Here is a 27822-nt window from a genome sequence, read left to right on the forward strand (position 1 = left end):
AAATTCTTTAGCCATATCTTTCTTCTGAAAAGGAAAAAAAAATAACGCAAGTATATTCCGGAATAGTTCCGTGTACAAACGAAATTTGCATAGCAAATGCGAGAAACATATATTTTAATTATAACTTTACGATAGAAAACAATTTCCCTACTTAAATGACAATGTCGACTGTTCAATCAAATATTCTAGAACTTAGCCTGATCGAAGAAGGAGTGGTTTTATTACTACTAAACCTTGATAGTAAAATTAACAGGTCCGGATACGGAAAATTAAAACATTTCTTGGAATTATGCAGAATGTAGAGAGAAACACTTGATAAGTATATATATAAAATTATCGTCTTCGCCGCGAGCTGCCAAAAGACTGGATATTTTGCCAAATCATTAGAGAGTTTTAGAATAGGGGGCCCCGAAACGTGGGGGCCCCCTATTCTAGATGCGCCGAACCGAAACTGGGTCTTGTGTCTTAGGTTGACCTTCGCCTTAAAAGAAAACTTCGAGAAATAGCTTGGAGCCCCTATTTGCTTGGGGCCGGGTTGCGTCGGCAAACATGGCGGCGCCCTTTCCGCTCGTTTCGGAGAAAATTCGTCATTGTCGCTGTCGTATTAGGCATGTCTAGTGCCAGTGAATGATGCAGTCGGCTTTCGCTTCGCTTTATCTTGCTCAAATCACAAAGAATGAGTGGTGAGCTCGCCTCATTTTAAAGATTGTGGGCAACCTAGGGATTCCGAGCGTTTGGCCCAGGCTGCCCCTCCGGCGAATCGTCGCTGGTCCTCTGCACCGCGAGGGGTCCAAGGGCTACTGGCCACGCGAGCGGCGCTCCGCCGCTGATAAAGGTCCGTCGCAGCATATGCGCGGGGGCTTTCGGGATAGCGGCACGGGCGACAACAGTCATTAAATGTCTCCCTGTTGTTGAACCGGTGTGCTGCGTCATTCCCCGAGACGAGCAGCAGCAAGGGTATTGCCACAAGATCATATTCTGATTCAAGCCGTTCCTAAGCATAAAGAGACGCGGTAACCGTTGACATGGCAACGTCTCAGTATACTCGGAGACCCCGAGTGGATTTCATTCGTGGCACGTGAACTGTGGCTTTAAAACGAGTATCCCAAGGCGTCCAAGTCCCTCCAGCCCAAATCTCAATGAAGCTGCGGCTCGCAGAGTATGCTCGATCGCGTTCATCTCAGTTTTGGCATAGTTGAATGCCTACATCTTAGGCGACAGTCGCTCAACGTGGCACGCGAACGCTGAAATCAGTTCGAAAACGAGCGCCAAATGAGAGTGCTGCGGATTGGGTTGTTCTGGCTAGAAAGAGCTAAGAATATTTATGCAGATTTTAGCTTGTCTACTGCTTTAGCAGGGTTAATTTGGTTTTGCCTTAATTGTTATTTGTAAGCAAAAGGTACTTGCTCGGCGCATACGTTTTACATTATATAATATTTCTCTCTTTATTTCAATAATACGCTTGTTAACCACATTGACGCTTCAGGTAACCCAAGCGCGCCGCGGCTGCTTTGGTAGATGCCCTACTCTATAAGCCGATGGCGCCAACCTTGTTGTATTTGGGTCCCCAATTTCTTATGGACATCCAAACGTTGGAGCCCCCTATTCTAAACTCTTCATTAGCACCTAAAACTTGAAGCAAGCTACAGTTAAATAACTACCGACCTATTTCGCTTAATAAATTATTAGAAGATATCATAGGTAAACATGCAAAAAAATTTTTAACGACAATAACCTCTTTTAGTTTAATCAGGATGAATTTAGAGCCATGGTTAAGCAGTTAAGTGTAATCTTACATGATTTTGGAATGCATTTTTTATATTTAGAGTTTGATGTTTTAATATCAGCTAATTTGAAGTTGGCTTTGTTGCAAGGTATTGACCCCTCGTCCCGAGCTATCAAATTGTAAACCAGACCAAGGGGCCTGCAATTTGACTTAGGCTTAGAGGGCTGAAAGTTCAGTCTGGCTTCACAATACCTGGGCGGTTGAGATGAATCTTCAAAGCTGTTCTCTAAATTTTTGTAGGATTTTATTACTTTTTATTAGCTGTTGTGCTAAGTCGTGGTTTCTTTAATGATTTGTATTTTCAGAAGTGGGCCTTCAACTCCTTCAGCTGGTACTGCAGGCCTGGTAGCATTACTTGTGACCCATGTACCAGAATGAAGAGCTGAAAGCAAGGTTCGAGTAAGAGGACTAGTGGTTCCCGCGCAGCTAGGGAACCGTTATGGACTTTACAATTTCTGTGATGCGATGCCTTAAAGTAAAATACTTCATAAATTTTACACTCCTGGAATAACCCCAAACAGTATATTCCGGATAAACGCCTACTTAACAACGCGGGGAAGTTTGTAAAATTTAACGGTAAATACTCAAAGCGACTCAGGGTATATTCTGGCGTACCTCAAGGGTCAGTGTTGGTACCACTTATATTTCTTATTTATGTGAATGAAATCGGCAAACATATCAAGCATTCTGTAAAAGTCCGATTTTTCGCGGAACTTTGTAATTTGTTCTGTATATTAACCAAACGAAACGACCAAGAGATACTGAACATGTCATTAAATATTTTACAAGCTGAATTGTCTCGAGTGGGGAATGAAAATTGTTCATAAAAATTGGGTTGCTCTGAAAATTAGTGATAAATGCGGGTCCTGTAATTCAAGTGTAAAGTTTCATCAACCCCGTTGTTTAAAATTCGACACTACTAATAACCACGGAATCATATTATCTCGTGATTTAAAGTGGGAAGCACGTATCAATTATATCTGCAGCATAGCTCGCTGAAAATAAGACTTGTTCGGTCGAGATTTAGAGACACACCACACCGGAATATAAGCTATCGGCCTACAAGTCATAGATGCGGCGACCTTCACTAGAACATCCGAGTATTGTTAGGGACCCTCACCAAAAAGTATTTTAAAGGTGCCATCCAGAAAGTTTGAAATGGGAGTTTAGAACTTATATTTTTTTTTAAATGTAGGCTTGCGAAGAGCATGACCACCTTATTTAAAACATCCAAACTGCGGAAATTAGAAACTAGACGGTACATTGCAGTCTAAAAAATTATGCGTCGTAACCTTGAAGTACACACATCATTATTTTAAAACGCCACATTGTCGTTCATGTAAAGCTAACCATACAAAAAAATGATAAGGCTATGTAGCAGTAATATTGATTTGTTTAACATATTCGACAGTGTTCTAATCGCTGAAGAGTCGAACTTACTTTAGGAAAAACGTGAGTAACTTATGGTAACTAACGCACCATCATAGAGCGGCTCCTGAAAAAACATCTCTCCGCTCGACTCGAACGGCTCCTGGGCGCTTCGGAGTACGATACCCGACTCAGGTGCCGCGTCGTCGACGGAACTTGCCGCACGTTACCGTCGCCGTCGGCGTTACCGCGCATTACATTATAGGACGTTTCCCATAATAACATCACACGGCGGCTTAATCTGGCAGGAAACTTTTCCGCTAAATATAGCGGGGAAATACTTCTGCTGAATTTAGCGTGGAAATGTTTTCGCTAAATTTAGTAGAGAAAGTTTTCCACCCAATTTAGTGAGCAATTTTTTTGGCTAAATTTAGCGGGGAAATTTTTTTGTATAAATGTAGCGGGGGAACTTGCCGGGAAATTGCCTCACAATTTCCCCGTTAGTTCCCCTCTGTACCTTTCCTTCCCCTCCGTAGCCTTTCCTCCTTCTCCTCAAGAGCTGCGTTTTAATTCGGCATTGCAGAAGAAGGCAAACGTCTATCATTTTTTTTAAACTGCATCATGTTATCAAAATAAAAAAATAAAAAATAGTCAAGCGAGTGCATACGTAGCCGAATGGTTACCGTGCTCCCGCAGAGACCCCAAGTATAATTACTGGGAGCAGACGATTTTTTTTATTTATTCTTTCAATTTAGCGTTTTCAAAATTCAAGAACCTTGTGGTCCGATCAAGTTACGAACGTTCTACGCGCCGAACGTTCTACGCCGAATGTTCCAGAAACCCCCGCGGGTACAAAAGGTGCTCCGCGTGGCGAGCCGGAGTCGGTCTCACCCCAGCGATCGATTCTGCTGTTAAGCCGCAATCGACGGCTGCGACGCTAGCCTTTTCCTATTTTGTTTTGAACACAAGTTCGCCCCAATAAACACTTAATTTCTGTCAGCGATTCATCCCGTCATCAATTTCCATTCGTAAAGATACGTTACTCAATATTTGCCATCACAAGTTAGTTCAAGTTACGGCAAGAAGTCAAGGATAGTTTGAAATAAATATAGCTGTTTATTTTAGATACAGTCGTTAAATTTTGCTACTTTTAGATAAATGACGTACATTTCTGCATTATTAACAAAACGAAAATAACGGCTAAGCAAAAAGTTTAATATATTCGTAAACTGCTTTTTAAGATGCACATTCTGATATATTTTGCGACATTTTGCGTAAAATTGGTTGTTTGTAAATAATTTGTGAAAATATCTCTGAAACGTGTTATTTCGACGTGTTTCTTTTCTTTTTTTCTTGCATAGAAGTATAATATTGGGATTTTGAATATTTAATGTCTTATTGAAAATTGTTTATAAAATAGAAGAAAATAGTTTTAAATACTTTGTTTGGTGTGTCATTGGCGGCTGTGCAAATTGCCATAGTGAAATCTCGGCAATGTCCATGCCACGAGCTTCTCAGTTTTATATCTCTAAAAAAATTTAGCTACTGCGTTTACATATAGCTTAATGTTTCTCCCAAGAAATTGGCTTTCACAAGTATTTCGTACAAAACTATAAAATATGACCCGGAGAGTCAATGTACGATCGGACGTTGGAACAACTTATTTTGACTGTTAATTTGGTTTAATAGTTCAGATGCGTCTCTTGACGGGTTTTTGGGGCAAATCAATGACAACCAAAATTTTCCCTTCCGGCAGCAGCATTTCTCGTTTACAGCATGGTAGGTGACTCCGATAGTTTATTTTTACGACATTTGCCATTCCGTAAAAGAAGTCGTACTGTGCGGTCAAGCGTTATGGTATTCGACTTCGTATTCCTTGGCGGAATAATAGAGCCAGTAGACGAGGTTGAAGAAGGCGAAGCAGAGTGGGAACAGGTAGCGGCTGGCCCTGTCGATCGCTTCGGCCCGCTTCACGTTGCGATGAAGCTCCAGCTTGCTGCTCGTGTCCATCTTGAGCAGAAAGTCGTCCGTCGGGTATCCGTATCTGATTTGCTGAAAAGACATTGAAGCTCCCTTTTTTATGACTGAATTCCCAATCATGTTTGTACTATACACTTAAAGAAAGAAAAATGCATCTAGCGCGGGTAGTATAATAAAATGGCGTTTTGGCAACTTTGAATGCCCCAAGTGCCTGCCGACTTTGGTCTGCTTCACGACGCTACAATATGGTGTAGTCAATCACCCAGCGCCTAATATGTATCGCCACGGCGCTCATTTTCTCTACGGGTTCGCTGTCACCGGCTAAAACAACGGCGGGCAGCAAGTTATTCAGGATTGCTACGCATGCATTGTTCGTGGCTTTTTTAATCAGAGACGCCAAACGCACAAAACTTTCAAGGTCCTTGACGATTCACTTTTTGCTCTGCTTGATTGGCTAGATTAGATCGTAGCCTCGGTTGTTGTGGCACTAAAAACGTAACGAAGTATAGCCCTCAGCGAAAAGTCGCCCCCCCCCCCCTCCCAGCTACTAGATAATTAGCAGATATGTCTGCACATGACAACGGGGGGAAGGTCTCTTTCAAATGAGATATTCAAGTCCAGGCAATCGTAAGTTAAATGAGAACAAAAATATCAATACAACCCCCCCTCCCCCCTAAAAAAAAATTGTGCAGTGCGTTTTTTCGAGTCTGTATCCCTTGTTAAAATTCAAAACCTTCAAGATTCGTATGTGTTGTTAAATTCGCTTAAATTGGCGAAAGAATAATTTTGTCAAAGAACGCTTAAAGTTCGCTGCGAAACTATTATATAGCGTTTCATAATTTTATCTAATGTAACCTTCCAAATCATTCAATAAAAGCGTATGCCCTGCCAAGCAGAACGCCTGTGGACCACTAATATTCGCCCAGTCTTGTATTTACACTGTAAATGCTGGCAGCCACTAGGCTACACGTGGTTGATAATTTGTAGTTATACATGCGAACTTGGTCGGAGATTCGTTTGTACAGGAAGGGGAAGGGCCGGTGCGTTGGTATTGCGTGTGTTCAGCACTGCTTATGTTTGCCTGTATAGGTGCGTTTTCATATTCGGCGTGTTGGTGCTTATGTTGCGCATGCTTTTGTATACGAGGCCTAGACGAAGGATTGATTTCTTTCAGTTTTGTCTTTTGCGTGGGTGCTAGGTGGTGAACGACAGCGCCTGATTTGAAGAAAACTGAGCATGCAGCTGTGCTTTATCTATTTCTTATAGACGGGACCAAAGCAAATGGCGTCTTTGGCTTGACAACAATGTGATAATCGTTCCACCCAACTACCTGAGGACGGGTTATATGCTCCGAAACCCCGAAATGTGAGCACACACCCACGGATGGATAACACACTTCAGTAAAAACAATCACGCTCAATAATAATAATAATAATAATAAACTGCGGTTGCGTTGTTGCAGTGACTATGGTCAGTGTCAACTGAAGGTGTTGAGCAATTCCGGTCTGCTTACAGCAAGGGGACGCAAAGCTCAATAACGTCAGCATGCCCATTGTGATGTGTAGTGTTTGATGACGCATTGAAGACATTTAATAGACGTATGAGCTTTATCCTACCGCTCCGTCGAAAAGCTGTGCAGTTCTTAAGGCCTTATTCGTATCGCTCGCCTGTCACTTGCCGGTCGCCGTGTTTAATGGGGTGGGCCGTTCGTCTACCGGTTATTTGATCACGTGCGGCAGTGTTTCCCAAATGTAGGGTCGTGACATACTCAGCGAGGACTAAAAAAAAACATGTCAGATACTAAAAAAAAACTGGTCTTTTTATTATTGGCGTTAATGAAAACAAGGTACAGTTTGCAGCTCAACATCGAGCGGGAACTGAGAGTTACGGTGAACAAATTCAGCCCTCGATTTGAGAAACTGTCCTAAAAAGGAACATCACTTTTGTCATTCGAAACAGGAATTCCTGCTGATAGCGCTGTTTTTTTATATGGTTTTTAGCTCAGCTAAGTTACTCTGACTGTAATAGCTATCAAACAAAACGTTTTGCTATATTTTGTGTACTACTTTTGATGCACTTAACAAACCAAATAAATCGTTTGGCATCGGGACAAACTGCGGGTGGGAGGGGGGGGGGGGGGCGCTGTAATTTAATACTTGCTATTTTTGATGGGTCGCAGGGTAGTAAACTGTGGAAGCACTGCCGTACGGAGTTATCATTCTCGGCCCTGGGGTGATTACATATATAACAGCGTTTTACCACCTTATTGTTTTATTAAAGCAGATGTAACAATCTCTTTGAGTCCCTACGCCACTTTCTTATAGGCTAAGGTGTGAAACCAAGTGGGCGCTTCTAATATGTACAAATTATTTGTATACTTACGTTCTCCAGTGATTTGATTTAATAGTTTGCATTCAGTGCGAAACAAACCGCGTGCTGCTTCCAGTGGCGCCATTTTTTTTTTATTATTCTTTTTCAGCCCTTAGTGGAATGTTCTTGTGGATGCGAATCCTAATCAGACGCTTTAAATTGGTGAAAGCTTGTCACTGTTTATTGTGTAATTATATTTAGGTATATCTGGAGTGATCAGTATCCGGAAAACGTTTAAAGACAATGCTGTCAGCAATTGTAAAGAATACATGTAAACACCACCAGTGCCACGGATGATATGTGACGATCGTCACTGCAACTTTTAGTTACAATACTATACATGCTAATTGAAACAGAGAGTGTATGTAATACCTTGACAACGCTCCGAATCGTTTTGTTATTTTATGGCACCCGATGCGTGCGAAACTCTTCCTGTTTATTAACACACGTTGGGGTAGCTTGTACCAAGAGAGATAGAAAATCGTTCAGTTTAGATGAATCTCAAAACCAGTGTTTACACGCGTAACGAAGCTAGTGGGTCCGTAATTTTGTTAGTATAAAGTAACAAACCTCACGCAGTATATTTCTAACGAGTGTCTTAGTAAAGCATACTAAATAACAAAAAGAACAAAACGTAGCGAAGACGAAGCGCAGACGAGTGCACACGTCAGCGTTTCGTCCTCTCTATGCTTTACTCTCTTCTGTCTACATACGCCGTAGTTTATCTAGGACGTTCCCATAGCCGTGACCTTGTGTTTAACGAATAAATGGCGCACTTATTACCGAACGTTGGAGATGCACAATAACATTCGGGAATACTTTGGAAGCCTGAAATATTTAATTTATCCAAGAATTTTCTTTATTGGATTCTACGTTTGGGCAGATTTTTCATCATCTTCTCCGGACATTTTTGCTCGAAATGTCCCCGAGTCACTAATGAAACTTATCCTTTTGCGGAAGTTACCCAATAACTGGATGATCAGTCGACATCAAACAAGTGCAACTTACGTGGATAAGGTTGGCGATGCCGAAGTCCACCCTGCGCATGACAGCGGGTCTGAGCCTCACGCGGATCAAGTAGTTGACGAGCGTGGTTTCCGCGAGCTCCGCGAAGATGAATATGATGCAGGCGGTGATCCACACGTCGATGACCTTGACGTAGGTCACGCGCGGCATGGTTGCCCGGATGGAAGAGGCTATGGAGAGCACGGTGAACAGGGTGACCACGCCGAGGGCGAAGCGGATCTGGGGCAGGTGTATGGTGATGTAGAAGGCCACCCAGGAGATGAAGACGGCCAAGCAGGTCGGGAAGTACGACTGGATCAGGTGGTAGTGGATGCGCCGATAGAGGACGAACGTGGCGTTCAGGCAGCTGAAGGTCCCTGGGACCAAGAGAAATCGTCACATTCTGGGAAGCAGAGATACCGTGATGCTCAAAGTGAGGTGATTCACTTATACTGACTGCGCTAAAAGTAGTCATAAACCGATGGCGTAGCGAGGTTTGTGCATATTATTACTGCAACCCTCCAATGACATTGCGTCATTAGCCGAAAGGAACGCCTAAGAACAAAACCCGGAGCAAGAATCGTGAACACCCACCTCCAGCGTTTCTTACACTGTCAGTGACTCTAGAACCTTGAGCCGGGTTGTGCTTGAAGAACACATTTAAAGTGCACAATGGTGCGCACTTGAAACGTACATGTTTTTGACATACGGGTCCAAAATACTTCGTTCTTTTCGAATAAAAGGGACACTCGTTGTTTATATATTTTTTTGCAGCGATATACGGGGTGTTTCAGCGCAGACTTCTTGCAATTCCTTTAAGTCCATCGTGGCTAGCAGTTTCTCCCCGAAAAGTGTTTATTTTCTCTCTCGATCACGCTATTTCGAAAATCGGAAACACGCTGTATAAAGTTTGCCCAAGACCTTGCAAATCCTTGCGGCCTTTGCAAGCCATTCAAAGCACAAAGCCTGCTATAGCGAGAGTCCGTGGTTTAGCCCAATTACGCCCCTGTTTACCGATTAGCTAATGAATACAAGCAATAACGTGCATCGAATATAACGTTATAATTTGCGGATGTTCATATAATAACTAACCTAGAAAAACACGCTAAAAATGAGCGAAACATCATTCTGATTAAATTATTTTATCCCCACTTTACTTGCATTGTTGACTGTCTAGATCTCAAGTTCGTGTGTTGAAGACAAGTCATTACAAGAAATTTCTTGAGCCTCTTTCATAAAGTTAATGGGGTATGTAAGCTGAATAGTGGGTAGTCGCTATTAGAGAGTTTTAGGGAACCGTTTCTGCACATCCGATACGGTACGATAGGCCCTCCGCTACCAACTGCGCATGTGCGAGTCTTCTGCTTCAGCGCATGCGCAGTTTGAACCGGAGGGCTCATCGTACCTTATCCGGTGTGCAAAAACGGTTCCCTGAACCTTTCTAATTACCGAAAAGTTTCATTACTTTTCACTTTATTTTGGCACTAATGCAAGAACGAAATATTTTTTTTAAAACAACGCAACCCGAAGGTCAAAAAAAAAAAAAAAGAAAACAGAAAACACGTTAAAGGGCCCATGAAACGATTTTTGGGTTGGGATAAATCATTTTAGATTGGGATTTTACTAATAGAACATCGTTCAGTGGGCCAAATGAAAAATGGTAGAAAGTCAAAAGCCTGACATTCAGTGCGAAAATTTGAAAACACAGCGGACTATTTCGTTCCTTCTCCCCTTCGTAACTGCTCTGCCTTTTCACTGGGATACATCCGCGGTCTCAAAAGCGTGTCATCGGGTCCAAACTGACGTCACACAAAACCGGACCTCATTTAGTCCCTTCACCCCTAAGCTGACATTGTGCTGGAAGCTACGCGCTTGCCGGACCAATCAGCCACCTCCGTTTCATCACCTGACTTCATTCTCTGCAGCCACATTTGCCACGCTTACGTGGCAAAAGTGTGGCTAGCCCAAGGAGCACGTAGCTTCCACAGCACTGTCAGCTTAGGGGTGAACCGGCTAGGGAAAGAAACTTTTGTCTGAGTTTTGAGCGACGGGCTAATCTTCTAGGGGGAGAATGGATGTGTCCGGGGATTACACAAACCAGGTTCCGAGCGAGAGGGGCCTCCCTTCTTTTCGTCTTCTTGAACTGTTTGGTGGAATGCGCGATTTATGAGTTGAAGAGGAAAGCGAAACAGGAAAAAGTTGGAAAAGCGTTTCATGACCCCTTTAAAGGGCCCATGAAACGATTTTTTGGTTGGGATAAATCATTTTAGATTGGGATTTTACTAATAGCACATCGTTCAGCGGACCAAAAGAAAAAAGGTAGAATGTCAAAAGCCTGACTTTCAGTGCGAAAATTTGAAAACAGAGCGGACTATTTCGCACCTCCTCCCCTTCGCAACCTCTCTGCCTTTTCACTGTGATACATCCGCGGTCCCAAAAGCGCGTCAACGGGTCCAAACTGACGTCACACGCAACCGGACCTCACTTATTCCCTTCACCCCTAAGCTGACATTGTGGTGGAAGCTACGCGCTTGCCGAACCAATCAGCCGCCTCCCTTTCATCACCTGACTTCATTCTCTGCAGCCACATTTGCCACGCTCACGTGGCAAGTGTGGCTGGCCCAACGAGCACGTAGCTTCAACAGCACTGTCAGCTTCGGAATGAACGGGGTGGGGAAAGCAACTTTTGTCTGAATTTTGAGCGACGGGCTAATCTTCTAGGGGGAGAATGGATGTGTCCGGGATTACACAAACGAGAGCGCGAGCAAGAGGGGACACCCCCTTTTCGTCTTCTTTAACTGTTTGGTGGAATGCGCGATTTATGAGTTGAGGAGGAAAGCTAAACAGGAAAAAGTTGGAAAAGCGTTTCATGACCCCTTTAAGTTTAAGATAAACGCTTGCGAACGCAGAACACCTGATAATGCAAAACTTCGCGCATATTTTAATTTTAAGTTTTACTATGGTCTGCTCAGCTAGGTAGAAGCTCCTACTGCAGTACACGCTTCTATACACCAACTCATGTTTACAAATAAACCGGAGCGCCCGGAGCGCCCCTAGCGGACGCCACCGACGCCGCGCATGCGCGATGGGGGTTCGGGCAAGAAGCGCGCCGTCGCCCATAAACAAACCATTGAAATGCGATGTTGTCGGCGTTGGTGTGAGTCCCCGCGTCCTTTTTCGCGTTGGAATTGTTGATTCTACGTCTTCCTGGCGATGTCTGACTGCTTGAGCGGCGTCAACGAAATTAACGAGGCTCGTTACACCTCAAAATTCCACGTGAATAATCTGACATCCGGTTATTCATTTCGCGTGGATGCCGCAGAATGTGCGCTGAAGCCTGATTCACATGATGAGATTTCCCTCGCAATTTTCAGTAGCGACATCGCTCGGACTGAAAAAGCGTAAACCGTAGCTGAGATGGTCGACGTCGATATTGAAAATCGCAAGCAGAATCTAACCAAGTGGATCAGGCATAACAAGTCTGTGATGGCCACTGGTTAGAATGATCAATATCTCCTTGTATCTACTGTTTACGTCGCGCCTGCTTACCAACCTTCATACTTAAATCTTTTGAGGCCTGCACTTACTTCTTATCGCAAGTACCGGGCCCACCTTTGGTCTATGGGCCGGTGTCCTCTAAAAGAGCAGACGACAAGCAGAAACGTTTGAAAGAGCAGACGACAGTTCGAACGATCACGCGGCCGTTTGAACTTGAAGACGCACTGAACGTAGTCCGCAGGTGGTACGTACAACTTGACGGTTTTCCGGCGTTCATTTTGGAACAAAACAGAAAAATCTGATGGCCAGAAGCATCCGTGAATTAAACCCAAAATGCTTCCCGCCAGAGCAATCGTGGTCCGACGGCGTCTAGTTTTCCCTTTTCACGGCACATATCCACGTTCTCGGACGAACCGAGCGCATGAAAACTGACCTTCAAACCTCTCTCGACTCTTTTGGTACAGCCCTAGTCGCAGCATTTTTACGAGAAGGCAGGTTTTTGTCTGGTTCCTTTCAAAACAACGCAGGAATACACGTCTTACATGGGCACTTCCGCCCACAGCCCCGGACCGAAAGTGCGTCCGACGCGCCACCACCGCGCCGTGACGTAACAGAGATGAGTTCGTGTATAGTCGGTGACGAATTAAGAATGCAGGGGGAGGAAAAGGAAGACTTCGTGGGACGGGAACGTGGGGGGAGGGGGGGGGGGGGGGGGGGGCAGGCGGACTGCTGGGGCGAAAGAGATGTTGCCTCCTCTCATCTGCCGCAGTTTATCTTCTTCCTTCTCCCCAGCCTTTCTTTCCCTTGCCCGGAACTCTTAACCTGTCACCTACTATACACCTTTTTCCCAAGGGCGCGGCCAACTTGATTGTCGTCACTTCTGGTATGCAGTAAAGCATCGTTTTAATCTCTCCACGCCGCTGGAACGTGTTTACGAAGAATGCGTGATTGTTACACATTTTTGTTTTGCCTCATCTATATTTCTCGCATATTTCAGTTTGAAATGATTTATTATTCTTTCTTACCGCATACCAGATACGCGAGCGAGAACGACAGGAAACAGAAAACGTCTATAGCACTCCCCTGGCGGCGCATGTTCGCGAATCACTGAAGTGTTATTGAAGGCAGAAGACTCCCTCTGAAGGAGAGCTTTTACCGCATATCTTGCATTGCCGCAAGACTAATATATATATATATATATATATATATATATATATATATATATATATATATATATATATATATATAGATATATAACTGAGAAGAAAAAACCCTTAGTGAAAACAGCAACAACGGACGATTTAATCTTCGACGTTTCGGCCGGTGTCCGGCCTTCGTCAGGAAGGCTTCCTGACGAAGGCCGGACTCCGGCCGAAACGTCGAAGATTAAATCGTCTGTTGTTGCTGTTTTCACTAAGAGTTTTTTCTTCTCAGTTATATACCCACGCCTTCGGCCTCCCGCCACCATGCCCGCTATATATATATATATATATATATATATATATATATATATATATATATATATATATATATATATATATATAGGGGGGAGTTTTTGTTTGTATAAGAGATTTTGATTAAACTCACCCAGCTGTCGTTTTTCCTCATAGGCCCCTGTGTGAAACTCAATGAGGTCGAACTCCTCCATCTGTATCTCAAATTCTAGAGTCAGGGGATTCTGGCGCGCCCACGATATCCTTGTCTGTCCCGTTTTTTGGGCATCTGAAATTAGAACCTTCATACGGTGAGTCCTCCAAACATTATAAAAGCATAAATTTAAGTATTTGCAAAACTGTATCTTGTTCAAACTCGTCAGAAGCTCGTGGTTTACTGACTCAGAACGAAGCAGTTGTTGACAAGAAGAATCTACATTTATACGACCCTACAACCAAATTATTATTTGACAGAAATGAATACATGTATATTGCTAACCAAAGGATTTACGATAAATTTAATAAAAATATATAGCCGTATTCTAAAGTCCACAATATGTATTTCACTTGGTAATGCTTACATAAAAATAAATTACTGCCAGTTTAAGTATAAATGGTGGTCCTTCTTTAGATTAAATACAGGGTGTTTAATTTTTATCCGGAAAGTTTTATTTTTTTTAATGCAGGACAGCTAGATCAGTGTTGTTTTCACAATGTTTCTATCGGGCTTCAGAGAACTATCGTAAAGGTAAATTGACGAATTAAAAAAAATATATTTGTGAATTAAGATGTTTAATATTTGTTTTACGCGTCATCTTGTAATTGCAGTATTGACGGCAATTACTGCTGGTTGCCAGAGCAAATTAAAAAAAAAGTAAATACAGAATGTTATATTTTATCATTTATTACCTTTTTTTGCGTTTTTTCGCCTGTTTTGAAAATTGCGTGCAAAAACAGTACCGCAAGTCAAGCCCACGATGACGCTTAGAAGAGTGACGTAGTCGTTTCAGTCAAGTCTTCACTTGCATCGTCAGCGCACCCACGAAGCGCAAGCTGCCGAGATAGTGATGACATGATTCTCTTCCCAATTAGTTTTTCTCTTAAAGTTGGTCTGACCTCTAATAGAAATTGAAGTCAATACTGAAATTGCAACATGACCCCGGCAACCACTAATTATAAACTGAATCATACAATTTGAGTTATTTAGCCAACTTACTATGACGATTATCCCCTCATATGATTTCCGCCAAGCCTGATATAAACATCGTTAAGACAGCACTCGTTGACCTTTCATCTTCCTTTCTTTTAAATCTGTTCGAATTGAGATGAACAAACCCCATGTATATACCAATTTATATTAAGTTGTACTAGCATAACGCAAAAGAAATGTGGTGGAACCGGGCAACTCGTCATTTCTGAGAAACTCGGTAGCCTCAAGTGGTGAGCCACAAACATTTTAGCATTGACGAAAGAGTTCGTTACAGTAATCAAACCAACCCGAGTAGGCACGCGTACCCTTGAGAGCTGTAGTTTGCCACTAAAAAGAATAAATGAACACTTCTATACTTTCTTGAGGGACACAGCTGTGCTTTAGAGCTGGCATAGCCGCTTCAGATTCCCGCAGCGGAACATATATATCATATTAATTTTTACCTATGTCGAACTTCAAAACTGTGGCACGGCTAGCTACAAAAAAGTGAAAAGAATAAGGACTCTATTTGTTAGTTTTTTTTTTTTTTTTTGTTTTTGTTTTAACTACTTGCATTGCGATTACAGACGGCATAAAATTGGCAAAAAACGAAAAAAAAAATAAAGAGGATGTTTTGTAGTTTTCACCCAAACTGAGCACTTCTTACATAAACTAGACACAGAAATGCGTCTCAATTTACCTGAGGCTGTCCCTTTTTCTTGAAATCACTAGTCACAAGTAGCACGCGCGGTTTCTTATTGTCCATGTTTTTAACTTCATGGTTCGGTTTTTGGTTGTCATCCTTGTCCTCAAATGCCGCAAGCCTTTTGGATGCGAAGCGATGATATGATACTCGGCAGTCGAGAAGTACAGCGTTTCTTAAATTGCCATTGACTATACTATCAACGCAAGCTGTGTTTTGCTCTTATAACCAGCTAGCTATAAAGCATCAAAGCGTCATTGTTATTAAACGTTTGTTTAAATTCCCCCTGGCTGTCTAAGAATACGTAACAGGTTAAAAAGCTATTTATAAGGAATACATATCATGGGTTCCTTACAAGGTCTGATGATCATTGGACACCTCTGTTTGTCCAATGGGAACAGCCTGAAGTCCATCCGACAGGACAGTTTGAGCCGTACCCTGGAAAATAATGCACGTGGCACGGTGAGGCACAATTGAAAGTTGCTCAGTTTAGGCTCTTTTGAAACGAAGGCATATTTTTAACATACATGTTTTGAAAGTGATGCCGTGAAGAGTCTTATATAACATCGTCTATATATGTTCTAAAAATTCGTGGGAACCTCCATCTCTTAAGATTTAGATGTTAAATGGAGCAGTGAGTAATCAAGCAAGCTGAAGGTTTAACAGACATTTTTAAATTTTACTGTGAAATAAGTTAATATACGATCATATAAAAACCGTTTATTAACCTATAAAAAGAATATAAAATTATTAAAAAAGTTATAAGAAACTTCTTATCCTTTCAATTGTGTTCTCATCAAATTCCTATATGTTCCCGTATGAACGTATTTGTTCATATTCGCTTATTGGACTAACAAATTTCTTATACAAATAATGTTTTTTACTAGGGTAGTGATTGATTGTAATCAAGCGATTGCTATAACCTGCTTGATCACTTTGGTAGTACAAAAGGTTTTTCAGGATCATTTTGTTAATAATATAATAAACAAAGTTATTAGCTGAGCCTATTTTGTATTGGAGCCACTGAACTTGGACGGCTGTCACTCTAGGTAATGGTTTGTATTGTTTATATTTGTTGCGTTTTTTTCATTAAGCGTGTCGTGTGTGTGTGTGTTTTTTTTTTAACCGCCTTAATTTTCGAAAGAGAGCGTTGCCGGTGCCGAAATACCATAACATGCAATAAAAACTCATTGAAACCTGTTCAATTAGGTTATTACCCTGTTCTTTTGATATATATTTTTCGTCGTTCTTTTTTACAATCGGATTGAGCTTCATACATTGTAAACCCCTCCAGAAACAGAATTTTTGCCGGTGCCATTTTTATTGTTAGTGCGTAAGGCGTATGCTTGGCTCGTGTTCCGCAGTGATGGAAGTGATGAATACCGGATACATATACAACATCTATATTTAAAAAAATATAGAAATAATAATTTTAACTTTTACACAAAAAGTGGCTGATGGCCTTCTATGAAAACTCTACTTTTGAACTTCTGTCACTATTTCGGTGGTCAATGGTCCTAATTATTGAAATATTATGCTCATTATACCAAATGCAATACATGCATTAGTATTATGAATAATCAGAATTTGTTACAAGCACGGGGGGGGGGGGGGGGGGCTTAATTAAAATATTTTTAACTCTGGAATCAACTTATTGCCTTTAAGGACGGCTGAATAAAATATTTCTGAACATAGATCTACCGGTGCTAATAAGCCACTGAATCCTGGAGCATTCTTGAGCAAGCAGATATTCAAGCTAATATTACCGTAGCACTGATGTTATAAGTCAGACGACGAAGACGGCACAATAAAAATTCTTTATCGGGCGTATCGTAAGGAGCACTGATGTGATCCTTCCGATAATTCTGATTTATCTCCCTTTGATTCTTCACTGAAAAAAAAATTGGGTTGTGTGTACGTTTATACAGCCTAGAACTCGGTCTGCCCTGCAGGGGTGACGAGTCTCCCAGCTGTAGATGAGACATCTAGCCAGTGCGGTACAGCCGCTAGCCTGGGGTCTTTAACGTGCATCACTCAGTAGTGAAACACGACTGCGCGCCGGTACGATGCTCATCCAGATCGAAACGGGCAGGGGTTGCGATTGAACCCAGGATTCTGGGTTCTGCAGTGCGAGCTTTCGCTCCACGTGCCCCGAGCTGGTGTGCGCTAGCCCACTCGGCCACCAATCCCCGATTCTTCACTGAATATTTGTTGAGTCAGCGTTTCTCCGTTTCTGTGTCTTACTTGTCCTCCGTCTTTAGCACTACTTTCAACTGCGTAATTTATAACTAACTAGCCCGTCACGTGATCTCAGCACTGTTGTGATTAGTATAATTAGCATCGCCATTATGACACCACTCTGAGCGTATTAGCGTTAATTTGCAGCGTTCACTTGACGTGAAGGCTATTCATAAATATTTTCTTTAGCTTCCCCACTGAACACACAGTATTCAAGCTCAGTGTTCGAGGCTAATAACAATAGCAGCGAACAAGGGATAATTTCAGATGTTGCATTTTATGGCGCTCATTGCTGTGCGCTTTGCAGTTACTCGCGCGTTGACAGTGAGTGTTGGCCAGGTTTTTTTCGCGCAGTGAAAACTGTTGTTCATGGCAGATGAGAAGTTGCTTTAGACAAAGTTTGTTCTAATGACGACATGAGGATACCAATAATTTATAGACTCTCCTCTAGTCGAAACTTGAACCATTCACCACTTGATGGTGGTGTTGCCCTTGGCAGTTCGAACTCGGCTAGAAACTCCACTCCCCCCGACTGAGTAAATACTCAACAATTTCCTCCAAAATCTCAAGATAACTCTCAACCTACCTCGAGATTTTCCTCGAGCCTCAAATAGGTTTTTGTTGTCGTAGCGGCCGACACAATGTTCACCGAGTTTGTGAATGTTGTCCTCAGAACCGACAAACTCCTGCACCACAGCGAAGACGATAACCTTCCAGTGTAATGGCGTTTTTTCAGGAACCGGCTGACCGCGATGGAGGTGTTCAACAAGTGCGAATTGTTCGCTTGCTAGCGCATCCCGGAAGTGACGGTGGCCGTGCCTCTTAAGTTCCTGAAGCCGGAGAAACGGGAGAAGAGTTGTGGTCTGTCGGTCCCTCGAATGCTCTCGCTGTTGATTCAGCTGCAGTTCTACGTCGCTGGGACGTTACGGTGCCCGGTAAACGGCCACCTGGTAAATGTTTTGCAAGCCACAGTGTGCCGGGTTGTTGGGCAAGTGTCCCGGCTCATCGCCAGCACTGGCCAGCACGCTGTGTTACCGTCTTGTCTATTTCTCGGAGAGCTCGGCGAACTTTGAGTTTTAGATGTGAGACTTTTATATACTCAAGCTTATGAAATAAAATGTATTATTTGGCACTGTATGAGCGAAACGTGCCAAAGAGGTGGTGTCTCATTTTACCGAAAGGCCCATTTAAACATTACCATTTTACCGCGTGACTACTTCGTGCAAGAGTGACCCTCAAGGTTATGAGGGCTTCCGTCGAGTTACGATTGCAAGACACCAGGATATTCGTGCTTCGTGCATGGCAACCAATTAAAAAAGTGTCTCTGCAGGCGACATACGGAGCAAAGATGTCCTTGTGGCTCGCGGTCATATCCACATGCAATGTTAAGAAAACGTAACCGAAGGTCACTCTGTGCATACCTTCGTTTTTCGGGTTATGTATCTTCGCGAAGCAACGAAAGCATGCTAGAGCAGTTTAATGAGTTCATTACCAGCATTTATTCTACGGACATGTAGAATAGAGTTCACATGTACAACATACAGAAATTAAATTTCAAGTTCGTACTGAAATGAACATGTCGAATGTGTGGTTTCCGTAGGCTCTGGCACATTCATTGTGCTTTTAGTGCCAAATGACTGTGGTTTTATGCCAACACAAGTGCATAGAATATGTACTTGTATTGGCTCCAGTACCTGCTACGATTTCTATGTTAGGGCTGCATTTGGGAGGGTGCCAAAAATGAGAACTGGGCTAATTAGAAACGTATATAGTAAAAAAAACACAGTTCAGGCCACGGCTCTTCTAAGAGGCCAGTACGCCGAAAGGCTTGAGGGTAGAGGAAATTTGGCGAAGAAAGACTGGTGGCGTTGTTTTGTCCACTGTTCACAGTCTGATCAGTTGGCTAATTAAGTATAGTTTGTTCATTAACTTTTTAAATAGTGGAAAACAAATATTGTCACGTAGGCGAGGAAGACGTCGGCGGTGATAGAACCTAAGAAGGGCTTAATGAGCAAGCTGCAAAGCAGAATCAAAAACAGGCGGCGGGCCCATCCGATCAATCTGCTCGCAGTTCTTCGAAATTGCGCGGAGCACGAGTGAGCCCCAGACGCGAGCCCCGTGCAGAACCGAAATCACCGAGGCGCGCTGTCATATGCGCGAACAACTGAAGCATTTCTTAAGTACGGCAATATGGTTCCAATTAGAAACGTGCTAAGCGTTATAGAAAACCCCTAAATCGACTGTTTTTAGAAAGATACAAAGCAATGGCAGAATTTTACGGCATTCCACAAGAACGCTCAATTTGGACGCGTTTCTAGGTTTCGTGTCATTATCGGAGCGCATCTCTGCGCCAGCTGTCCCGCTACCCGGTGGCCGAGACGTGCAACACACGTGCGAAACACTTCCCTCCATTTTACGCGCCGCGACCACCGGGGAGCAGGGCTGCGGGCGCAAATATGCGCTCCAATAAGAAACCGAAACCTAGAAACGCGTCCAAATACGTGTTGTTTTAAGAACGCCGTAATATTTTGCCTCTGCCCTTTATCTTTCCGAAAATAGCTGATTTAGTCGTTTTTGATGACGCTCAGCAAGTTTCTAATTGGAACCATATGTCTATTGTCACTCATTTAAAGGTTAAACAACAAATTATACCTAATTAGCTGTCAGATCATTACGATTAGTCCCCTGTATTGTGTGCTCATGCCGGTTAGCCTCACCTGCACAAACCTTTTAAAACAAATCTGTTACCCTCAAAATAAAAATTTTAAAAAGTATATTCATGTTTTGCACCGAAATTACGTTCTATATTAAACACTTTTTGTAGAATATCTCCTCCAGGCGTCCCCGGGAACGGCGGATTGGAATATGGAATCTCGTAAAATTTCACCGTGGAGGAATCGCCGAAAAGCATCTGTGAAGCCAAATGCCTCTCGAGTGTGTATGGTGCACATTTTTCCTCCACTGTACTGAGTGGAGTTGGAGTTGGAATCGAGTAGCGTTTCAGAAGACGGTCGTCCATCTAGGTATGCTATAAAATGCTCCAAGCCTATATACAGCCTGTAGATATACCTCACGCCGTACAGCACTGTCCCATCTGGATCAATCTTGACGAGCTCGTTTGGGGCCGTGATGCTGTGGATGGCCGCGTCCTTGGCGTTCACGAAAAACAGGTCCGGTTTCCAGAGCCGCGCCGTCAGCGTTTCTCCGCTGAGCATTAGCGTCTCGTTGATGCCGAAACGCAGCAAGTTGAGCCTGGGATCGAGCCAGGACTGCTCCAGATACGCGTCCAGGCCATAGTCCTGCCGAAGTGGACGTTCCTTGTACATCGTTCAGGTATTTCAAACTTTTAACATATCTTACGTGGTCAGGTTTGTGTCCGTATAGTGCTAACAGCACACGCTAGTTTTATCCGCGAGGGTAACGACAATGGGCGATGTACTGCACAAAAATTAGTGTTGGTAATCCTCGGTCTGATCTGAACAACCACCGGGACTGCAGGATAGACAGCGGAAGCTATACTTCGTTTCACTAAAAGTCCGAGCGCAGCCAAGAGCTGTAAGACGTACTAGAAACGCCGACTCACAAACTAAACGCGGGAAGTCACGGCGCAATCACTGCGTTTGAATGGCTTAGCCGGAGATAGCACGAGCAGGAAAATACCACTAACAACGTGATTATGCGCTTTTAGTACTGCTTGACTCACCCCATCAACTCGTGTGATTGGCTGGCCTTGGACTTAAAGTGAAAGTAATTATAGAAGCGATGTTATAATTTTGTGTGGCCATTCATTCAAGCAGTTTGAACGACTAAACTTAAACAGATTCGATGTTCGAGATGGAAGTTTACCAAAAACTTTGTGCATCTGGGAGGGCACTTTTTATAATGTCACCGGGGGCTTGAGGAGCGGTCGACGCCTGAATCCTGCCCGACCGCGATTGTCGATTCTCGGTCGTTCATTATGTGAAGTGACCAAACTCGGACTCTTTTCACGGTACCGCACACTGTTGCTCCCGACAAAATCTGGCGAGAGACGGCATCCGCGAAAGCGTGGGGTTAGTAGAGCAGCTAACGAGCTCAGGGCAGGGCCGGCGCTACACCAAAACGCGTGCTGGGTGAACGCCGGCCGTGACGCCCCTCCCTCTCTCCCCCCCCCCCCCCCCGCTCTCTCTCTTTATACGCCCATATCTACTAGGTGCGACATCACTTTGTTAGTAAACATCTTACTGGTGACCCAACACGAGCATTTTGTCAAACGAGAATCGCATTCCAAAAACGAACGGCGATCGAGCATATAACTCGCGTCGGGCGCCGTGCCCAAATAAATAAAAGATATAAAAATAATTCAAAAGGGGGCGCGCCGTCCTCCCCCTTTTAATGGCGCCCTGGGCGACCGCCCAGGTCGCCCAACCTTAGGGCCGGCCCTGGCTCAGTGGAAGCTTTTCCCACCTCTGTTCAATCTAGTAGAACAAGACACTAGAGAAGAGGTCGCAAACGCTGGAGAGGAGGTGACCTCCTCTCTAGTGTTTGCTCTGCCGAAGTGGAAAGAGGTTAGAGGATCTCCCTCTAAACGCGTAACCTGTCACGGACTACAGTTCAAACAAGCTTAAAGTACAGATTGAGAAGCAGACAACTTCATTTTATTATCACTCATTTTTTTTTTTCTCAGTCAAGGTTAGCTGCTATTCGAATGGCCATTTTATGCGAGTTAGGGCCGCGTCGGGTAATGTACGTTTAAACCCATTTGTACTTAATAAATATTCAGCAAAGACGTTGAGTGAAATTTGAAATTATTCATGCTTGCCAGAAAGGCGCTATCTAGTAGTACATTGAATGACAGTCACTAGAGTACATTTCGCAAAAACAAAAACGAAATTTTTTTTTTCGTTTTAGTTTTTACTAAACCAGGTAACATCTAGAAAACCGGGATAGGTATTGAATCAGTCCAGAATTTATACTTTTCACAACGGCGTCTATTATGCAATAACAGAGTTAATTACAACGAAGAAAAGAAGGAACTCGCCATGTTGCTGGAGTCAAGGGGCCCCATGTCATAGACGTCTACGTAGACAGTAACTTCGGTGGGTAAAGCTGCAATCGTGCATCATTAAAGCACGAGAAGGAAAGGCACAATCACCACTGGATCATATAAAAACTATAATAATCAAGTGACCGTCCAACAGAAAAGCAAAAAGAGCAGTCCTGTGCAATTCCAAAAACAGTCAGAACGATGGCTGCGACAAGTAAGGGCGACGTAGTTGTGCATCGTCGTCGCGTTCACGCTCCGTGGGGTTCTTGAACAAAAGTGTGCGGAACAAAATATACATCTGACCAACTTGTTTCGAACAGTTTTTTTTTTTTTTCGGAGTGCTTGAAAGTTTGTGTTTTCGCAAGAGCTTTTAGCCTTGACAGTGCTACGACGGCAATTTGTTATGAGACTACGCCTTACTATGCTAGCAACAACATCGACAACGAACGTTATTCCCAATGGTGAAAAGAACCCATAACAGCTCTCGCTGGAAAACACTCCAGAAGGGTAAGTGTTTCATCATGTCACGTAAACTTTTTCTGTGCCCTCAATTGAGAACCCTATTATAAATAAACTTTTTTTTTTTTCACTGTAATGAGGATCTTTACTTCAAAATACGAGTGCGAGTGACAATGGCAAGAAAGAGTTCCGTCCCATTGTTGTCGTGGTTACTAACAGTTCTACAAAGTGTTATGTTTTTGCACATTTATAAAAATAAACTTGCAACAGGCTTTTGTTAGCCCTTAGATCAGTTCGGAGCCATTAGGCCACTAGAAAAAATATTTTCGTTAATTAGATAGCAAATTAACTATAACGTTTTCATTACTTTGTTAAAAGCCTGCATGTTGTGCATGTTTGAGGGTATAATGTAGTTGAATCGATGCTCACGTGTAGTTGTCACGCCAAAAATTGCTTAAAAAATTTGTAAGGACTCTACGGAGCAAGACATATCAGTCTTGTACACGCATCCAACCGAAATAAACAAGCAAAAATCGCCCGTGACGTTAATCCTTCCTTTCTGCGCTTGAGTAGCATTACTGACGTTTTTTTCGGCACTATTTAAACATCATAAACGCGAGTATAAAAAAAAAAAAAGCTTGTTATAGGAATTGAACTTACGCGATCCAAGGGTGGGCCAAGCGCGCCGATCATAGTTTTCGAAGATTTGATCGAGAAACGGGAGCTTCGGGAACTCTTTCCTGTACCCCTGTGCGCTCTCCAAACTGTAGTGACTCACCCGTGGCTCGATCCAACGTGCATGTGTCGTCGCAGGGCTGTGCTTGACATTCACACTGTTCGGTAAAATTGAGAAAAACGTCACTTGCTAAAAACACAGCGCATGATTACTGCTGTATTTTTTTTCTTTTGGGGGGGGGGGGGGGGGTTGTTCTTATTTTATGGTAACTTGCGAAATTCACATATAAAACAACAGCAACGCAGACTTCCAAAATGATTTCATATTGCCGCGGGCGCAGCTGACAAAGTAGGCTGCGCGCTCGTGGCCTAACGGTTATCGCGCGTGCCTTCTACGCAGAAAGCCACGGTTGGATTCCTTGCCGCGTCTACACATTTTTGATGATGCTGCAATGTGATATTCTGGTAAATTCGAGAACCGTGTTGCCTGATTCGAGGTTAGAATTTTCTAACACCGAACCTTCTACGCCGCAAGTTCCAGAAGCCCACGTGGGTACAAAAGGGGCTCCGCGTTTCAAGCCGGGGTCAGTTTCGCCCCAGCGTTGGACTCTGGTCTTTCGCCGGCTTCGACGCCCGCGACGCTCTGCTGTTGTCTTCTGTTTCCTTTTTTTTTTATTTTTGGGCACAAGTTCGCCCCCATTAAACATTTCCGTTTCCCCAGTTATTCTTGGTTTCCTCGCCTGTTCATTTGTGACAATATTAAGATGACAGTACTAGAATACCATAGTCGAAGTTGAGGCGTGGTCATTCACAATATCATACATGGATCACTCCCCATAACGAGTGGCGTCCACGTTCCTAATTTTACGAGTTTGTCACGATAAAAGCATAATGAGGAAAAGGGAGTCTCTTCTGTAAGGTGTACGGCCTGAATGACATGTGCCAGGATTTGTATTACGTATGGTCACTCTAGACGCATTCAGTTTTGCTTCCAGTATATGCCATATTATATTTTATATTCTGACAAACTATTGCCGATATAAATTTTTCGAGCCTATTTTCTCGTGGCGATTTAACGGAAATTTAGTTATTAACGATGTAAGAAGCGCGATATTATTAGTAAAAACGCGGTATATACATATTGCAAATGGTATGCGGTTATAAACGCTTCTACTGAAGGGGATGTTCCTACAGCTCTTTTAAGGAGGCAACAAAACTTGTTCCCCACTAGAAACTGTAGCAGTAAAACTATATACAGCTAAATCTGTGTTCGCGCTTACTGTTCCATGGCACTTACTTCATAACAAGGTACTGTTAAGTACGATAATGGAGAAAAAACGAAAGACATTCACAACTCCCTGTAACGCCGAATTAGAGCGCCGCTCTTAAGGAGGAGGGGGGAGGGTATGGAGTGGAAGGTACGTCCCTCCTCTTCCTCCGAACCCTCTCCTCCTTCCCTCTTCCTCTCCCCCTCTCGTGCTCCTCTGCTCCTCCTCCCCCTCCTTTCCTGCTCCTTTTCCTCCTCTCTTGAGGCATTCTGACTTTGCGATATACCGTGCTAAACGTCACTGTCGTATTATTGAAAACATCGTCTTATGGGAAACGTCGTGACGTCACTCATGGAGTCGCGCGTTGCATTATGTGAAGCGTCCCGTAATGTACCGCGCGTTTCATCATGAGAAACGTCACTGTCGCATTTTAGAAAACGTCACTTTCGCATTATGGGAAACGTCACAATATGGGAAACGTCGTGACGTCACTTGTGAAGCCGCGCGTTGCATTACGGGAAACGTCACAATACGGGACACGTCGTGATGTCCCTCATGAAGCCGCGCGTTGCGTTATGGGAAACGTCCCGTAATGCAACGCGCGGTTACGCGCACGGCAATGGCGACGCCGCTCAAGCCGGAAACGGGCGCCTAAAAGCTGCGCTCTAAAACACACACAAAAAAATAATACTCTAAGAGATTGAGTATCCGGCACTGCTGACCATTTAACAACACCATTAATGTAATCTTTCTCACTTTCTACGTTCTATTTATTCATAATAACAGCATTAATTCGTCATAAAGCGAGACCATAACAATCCGTCGGTTTTACAGGCAACGCCTGAATTCAGAAAGTCATAAAAAGGGGAACGTCAGTACTCATATTTATTATCCGAGTACTCACTCTTCATGTGCCTACATGGTGTTACTAAATATTAAAACTGACAGATAAAAAAATATGAATACTCGAACTTGGCACTGGGAGACATCCACAAATATATCCAAAATAAAATTTAAAAAAAAATGGGCCATTACTTTTTTTTAAATTTCGTTAGTAAAAACTTGCACTCTGACGTGATTAAAAGGATATAAGAAAGTAAACTTACCTTCTAGCAATGTCGTGTGCTGTTGTATGGAGAAACATGAGCGTGATTGTAACGCAGATAATTCCAACGTGCTCCGCCATTTCACGCGTTCCTTTTATCCTTCATATTTCCAACCAACTCTAATTTAGGCCCATCGGCAGCGCTTTGTTTCCGGCAAGTGATCCGTTAGCCTGTCTGTCTGGGAGGAAACGAGTGTCAAAAAAAGTGACGCGAAGATAATGAACAATTAACAAAGCGTTTAGCGAAGCAAAGTCTGATGAACGTTCTCCTTTGTGCCGTGGGGGACACCTTAGAAAAATGCGGTATTTTTTCTATTCGACTTCTCATTACAAATCGTTTCAAACTCCGGCTTTTACCGCCCAGCAACGGCAACTCTACGATCAATTTTCACTTTCCTTCCAACCCCACTGATTTTTCCTCTTCTACCCTATCACAGTCGTCATAGCTCGATGCAATGCACAACGGCCTCAACCACGCATACGCGGCTACCGAAAACTTAAGAAACGTGACGCGTGGCTTATTATGCTTCTTGATTTCTGATAGGTTCTTGGGCGTTCTTATCGGCGAATGCTGCAATGCCATTGACTAAGAGAGATATAATGAAATGCCCGGAACTCACCACGCCCTGTGTTTCTTGACCCGTCACTGATTACGGCTACATCTATACCCTCAGGGCAATCAAGTTTGGTGTGACACGTTGCGCCATCTAGCTCAAAATATGTGCAGCACTGGGAAGTCCCTTTCGCCAGTCTGCTTGCTCATAGGGCGGTTCACGGATCAAGTTTAAAGATCTTGATTTCTGCGTGTTTGTTCGTTTATTCTTAACATTGCTATCGGACTTCGCAGAAGAGCAAGCGTCGAAGCTGTAGGCACTGTTGCGTTCCAGACTGTCGAAACCCGGAGCTTAGCAGGCGTGAAGCTCCGCAGGTTTCCGTCGAGGCCGTTGAAATTACAGCGCCGTCGGTGATGAACAAATGCCATGAAACGTGTAAAATAAGCATTTCGTTCAGATTGTCTGACTTGAGATGGATTTCTAAATGCGGTATTTGACTCGATATTTTGAATTATTGCGTTCAAATCCCGACGTTGCCTTTCGATTTGATGTGATGACCCTAGAGTCAGACCAGTCCTTTGACCGGTCTTAGCAGAGCAGAGATCAGTGAGACACTGATCTCTGCTCCGCGGACACATCTTGATCGAACGAAGTTTTGTGAGCGTTTGATCGTAGTTACCGAAAACCGGAATGAGCGTTCTCTCCGCTTCACCGAGTGCAGAAGGGAGTGTCGTTTGCGCCTTTAGCACGATTTGCGTGGTTGCCCAAGATGGTTGCTCTATTTCGACCCGTGTCTATGCGGTTCTGACTTTGTCCCCGCTGCGAGAAAACAGTCTACTCAAAAAATAATTAAAAAATGTACTTACCCCACGAGAAAAGGGTATCCATGCGGCGTTTATTCGTATCCTTTGTAAAAGGGAACAGCACATTTAATTGACGAGATCGAGCGTCAGCTTACGACGACCAACTGCATACGACACAGTATAAACTACAGCCAGCTTGCACGAAAAACATATTTATAGGACACCAGGCACGTAGCCAAGATTTTGTTTCGGGGAGGGGGGGGGGGGGGCGCCCATGACAAAATGATGTATGAGGGGGAGGGGGGAGTGGAGGGTCCCAGTAAAATTAAAGATTTTTTTTTTTTTTTTTTTGGGGGGGGGGG

The 27822-nt window shown here is 43.4% G+C and overlaps 1 protein-coding gene across 1 annotated transcript; it reads right to left on the reverse strand.

Moving 5' to 3' along the window:
* Positions 1-4999: 4999 nt before the first annotated feature.
* Positions 5000-20896, reverse strand: LOC120842348 (glycine receptor subunit alpha-2). Its single transcript, XM_040213415.1, has 5 exons — positions 20640-20896; positions 15688-15770; positions 13595-13729; positions 8513-8886; positions 5000-5206 (listed from the first exon to the last, which is right to left on the reverse strand). Exons 1-5 carry the CDS (start codon positions 20894-20896, stop codon positions 5000-5002), a joined length of 1056 nt encoding a protein of 351 aa, XP_040069349.1.
* Between the last annotated feature and the right edge of the window lie 6926 nt (positions 20897-27822).

Source organism: Ixodes scapularis, unplaced genomic scaffold (genome assembly GCF_016920785.2).
Source record: "Ixodes scapularis isolate PalLabHiFi unplaced genomic scaffold, ASM1692078v2 PGA_scaffold0__279_contigs__length_252992795, whole genome shotgun sequence".
Lineage (NCBI taxonomy): Eukaryota > Metazoa > Arthropoda > Arachnida > Ixodida > Ixodidae > Ixodes > Ixodes scapularis.

Coding starts and splice junctions, on each gene's coding strand:
- LOC120842348 (XM_040213415.1), bottom strand. CDS start 20,896: ATGTACAAGGAACGTCCACTTCGGCAGGACTATGGCCTGGACGCGTAT. Junction 15,771..20,639: donor ACAGTGCTGTACGGCGTGAG/GTATATCTACAG, acceptor ATTATTTTCCAG/GGTACGGCTCAAACTGTCCT. Junction 8,887..13,594: donor TGAGGAAAAACGACAGCTGG/GTGAGTTTAATC, acceptor TCTTGGTCCCAG/GGACCTTCAGCTGCCTGAAC.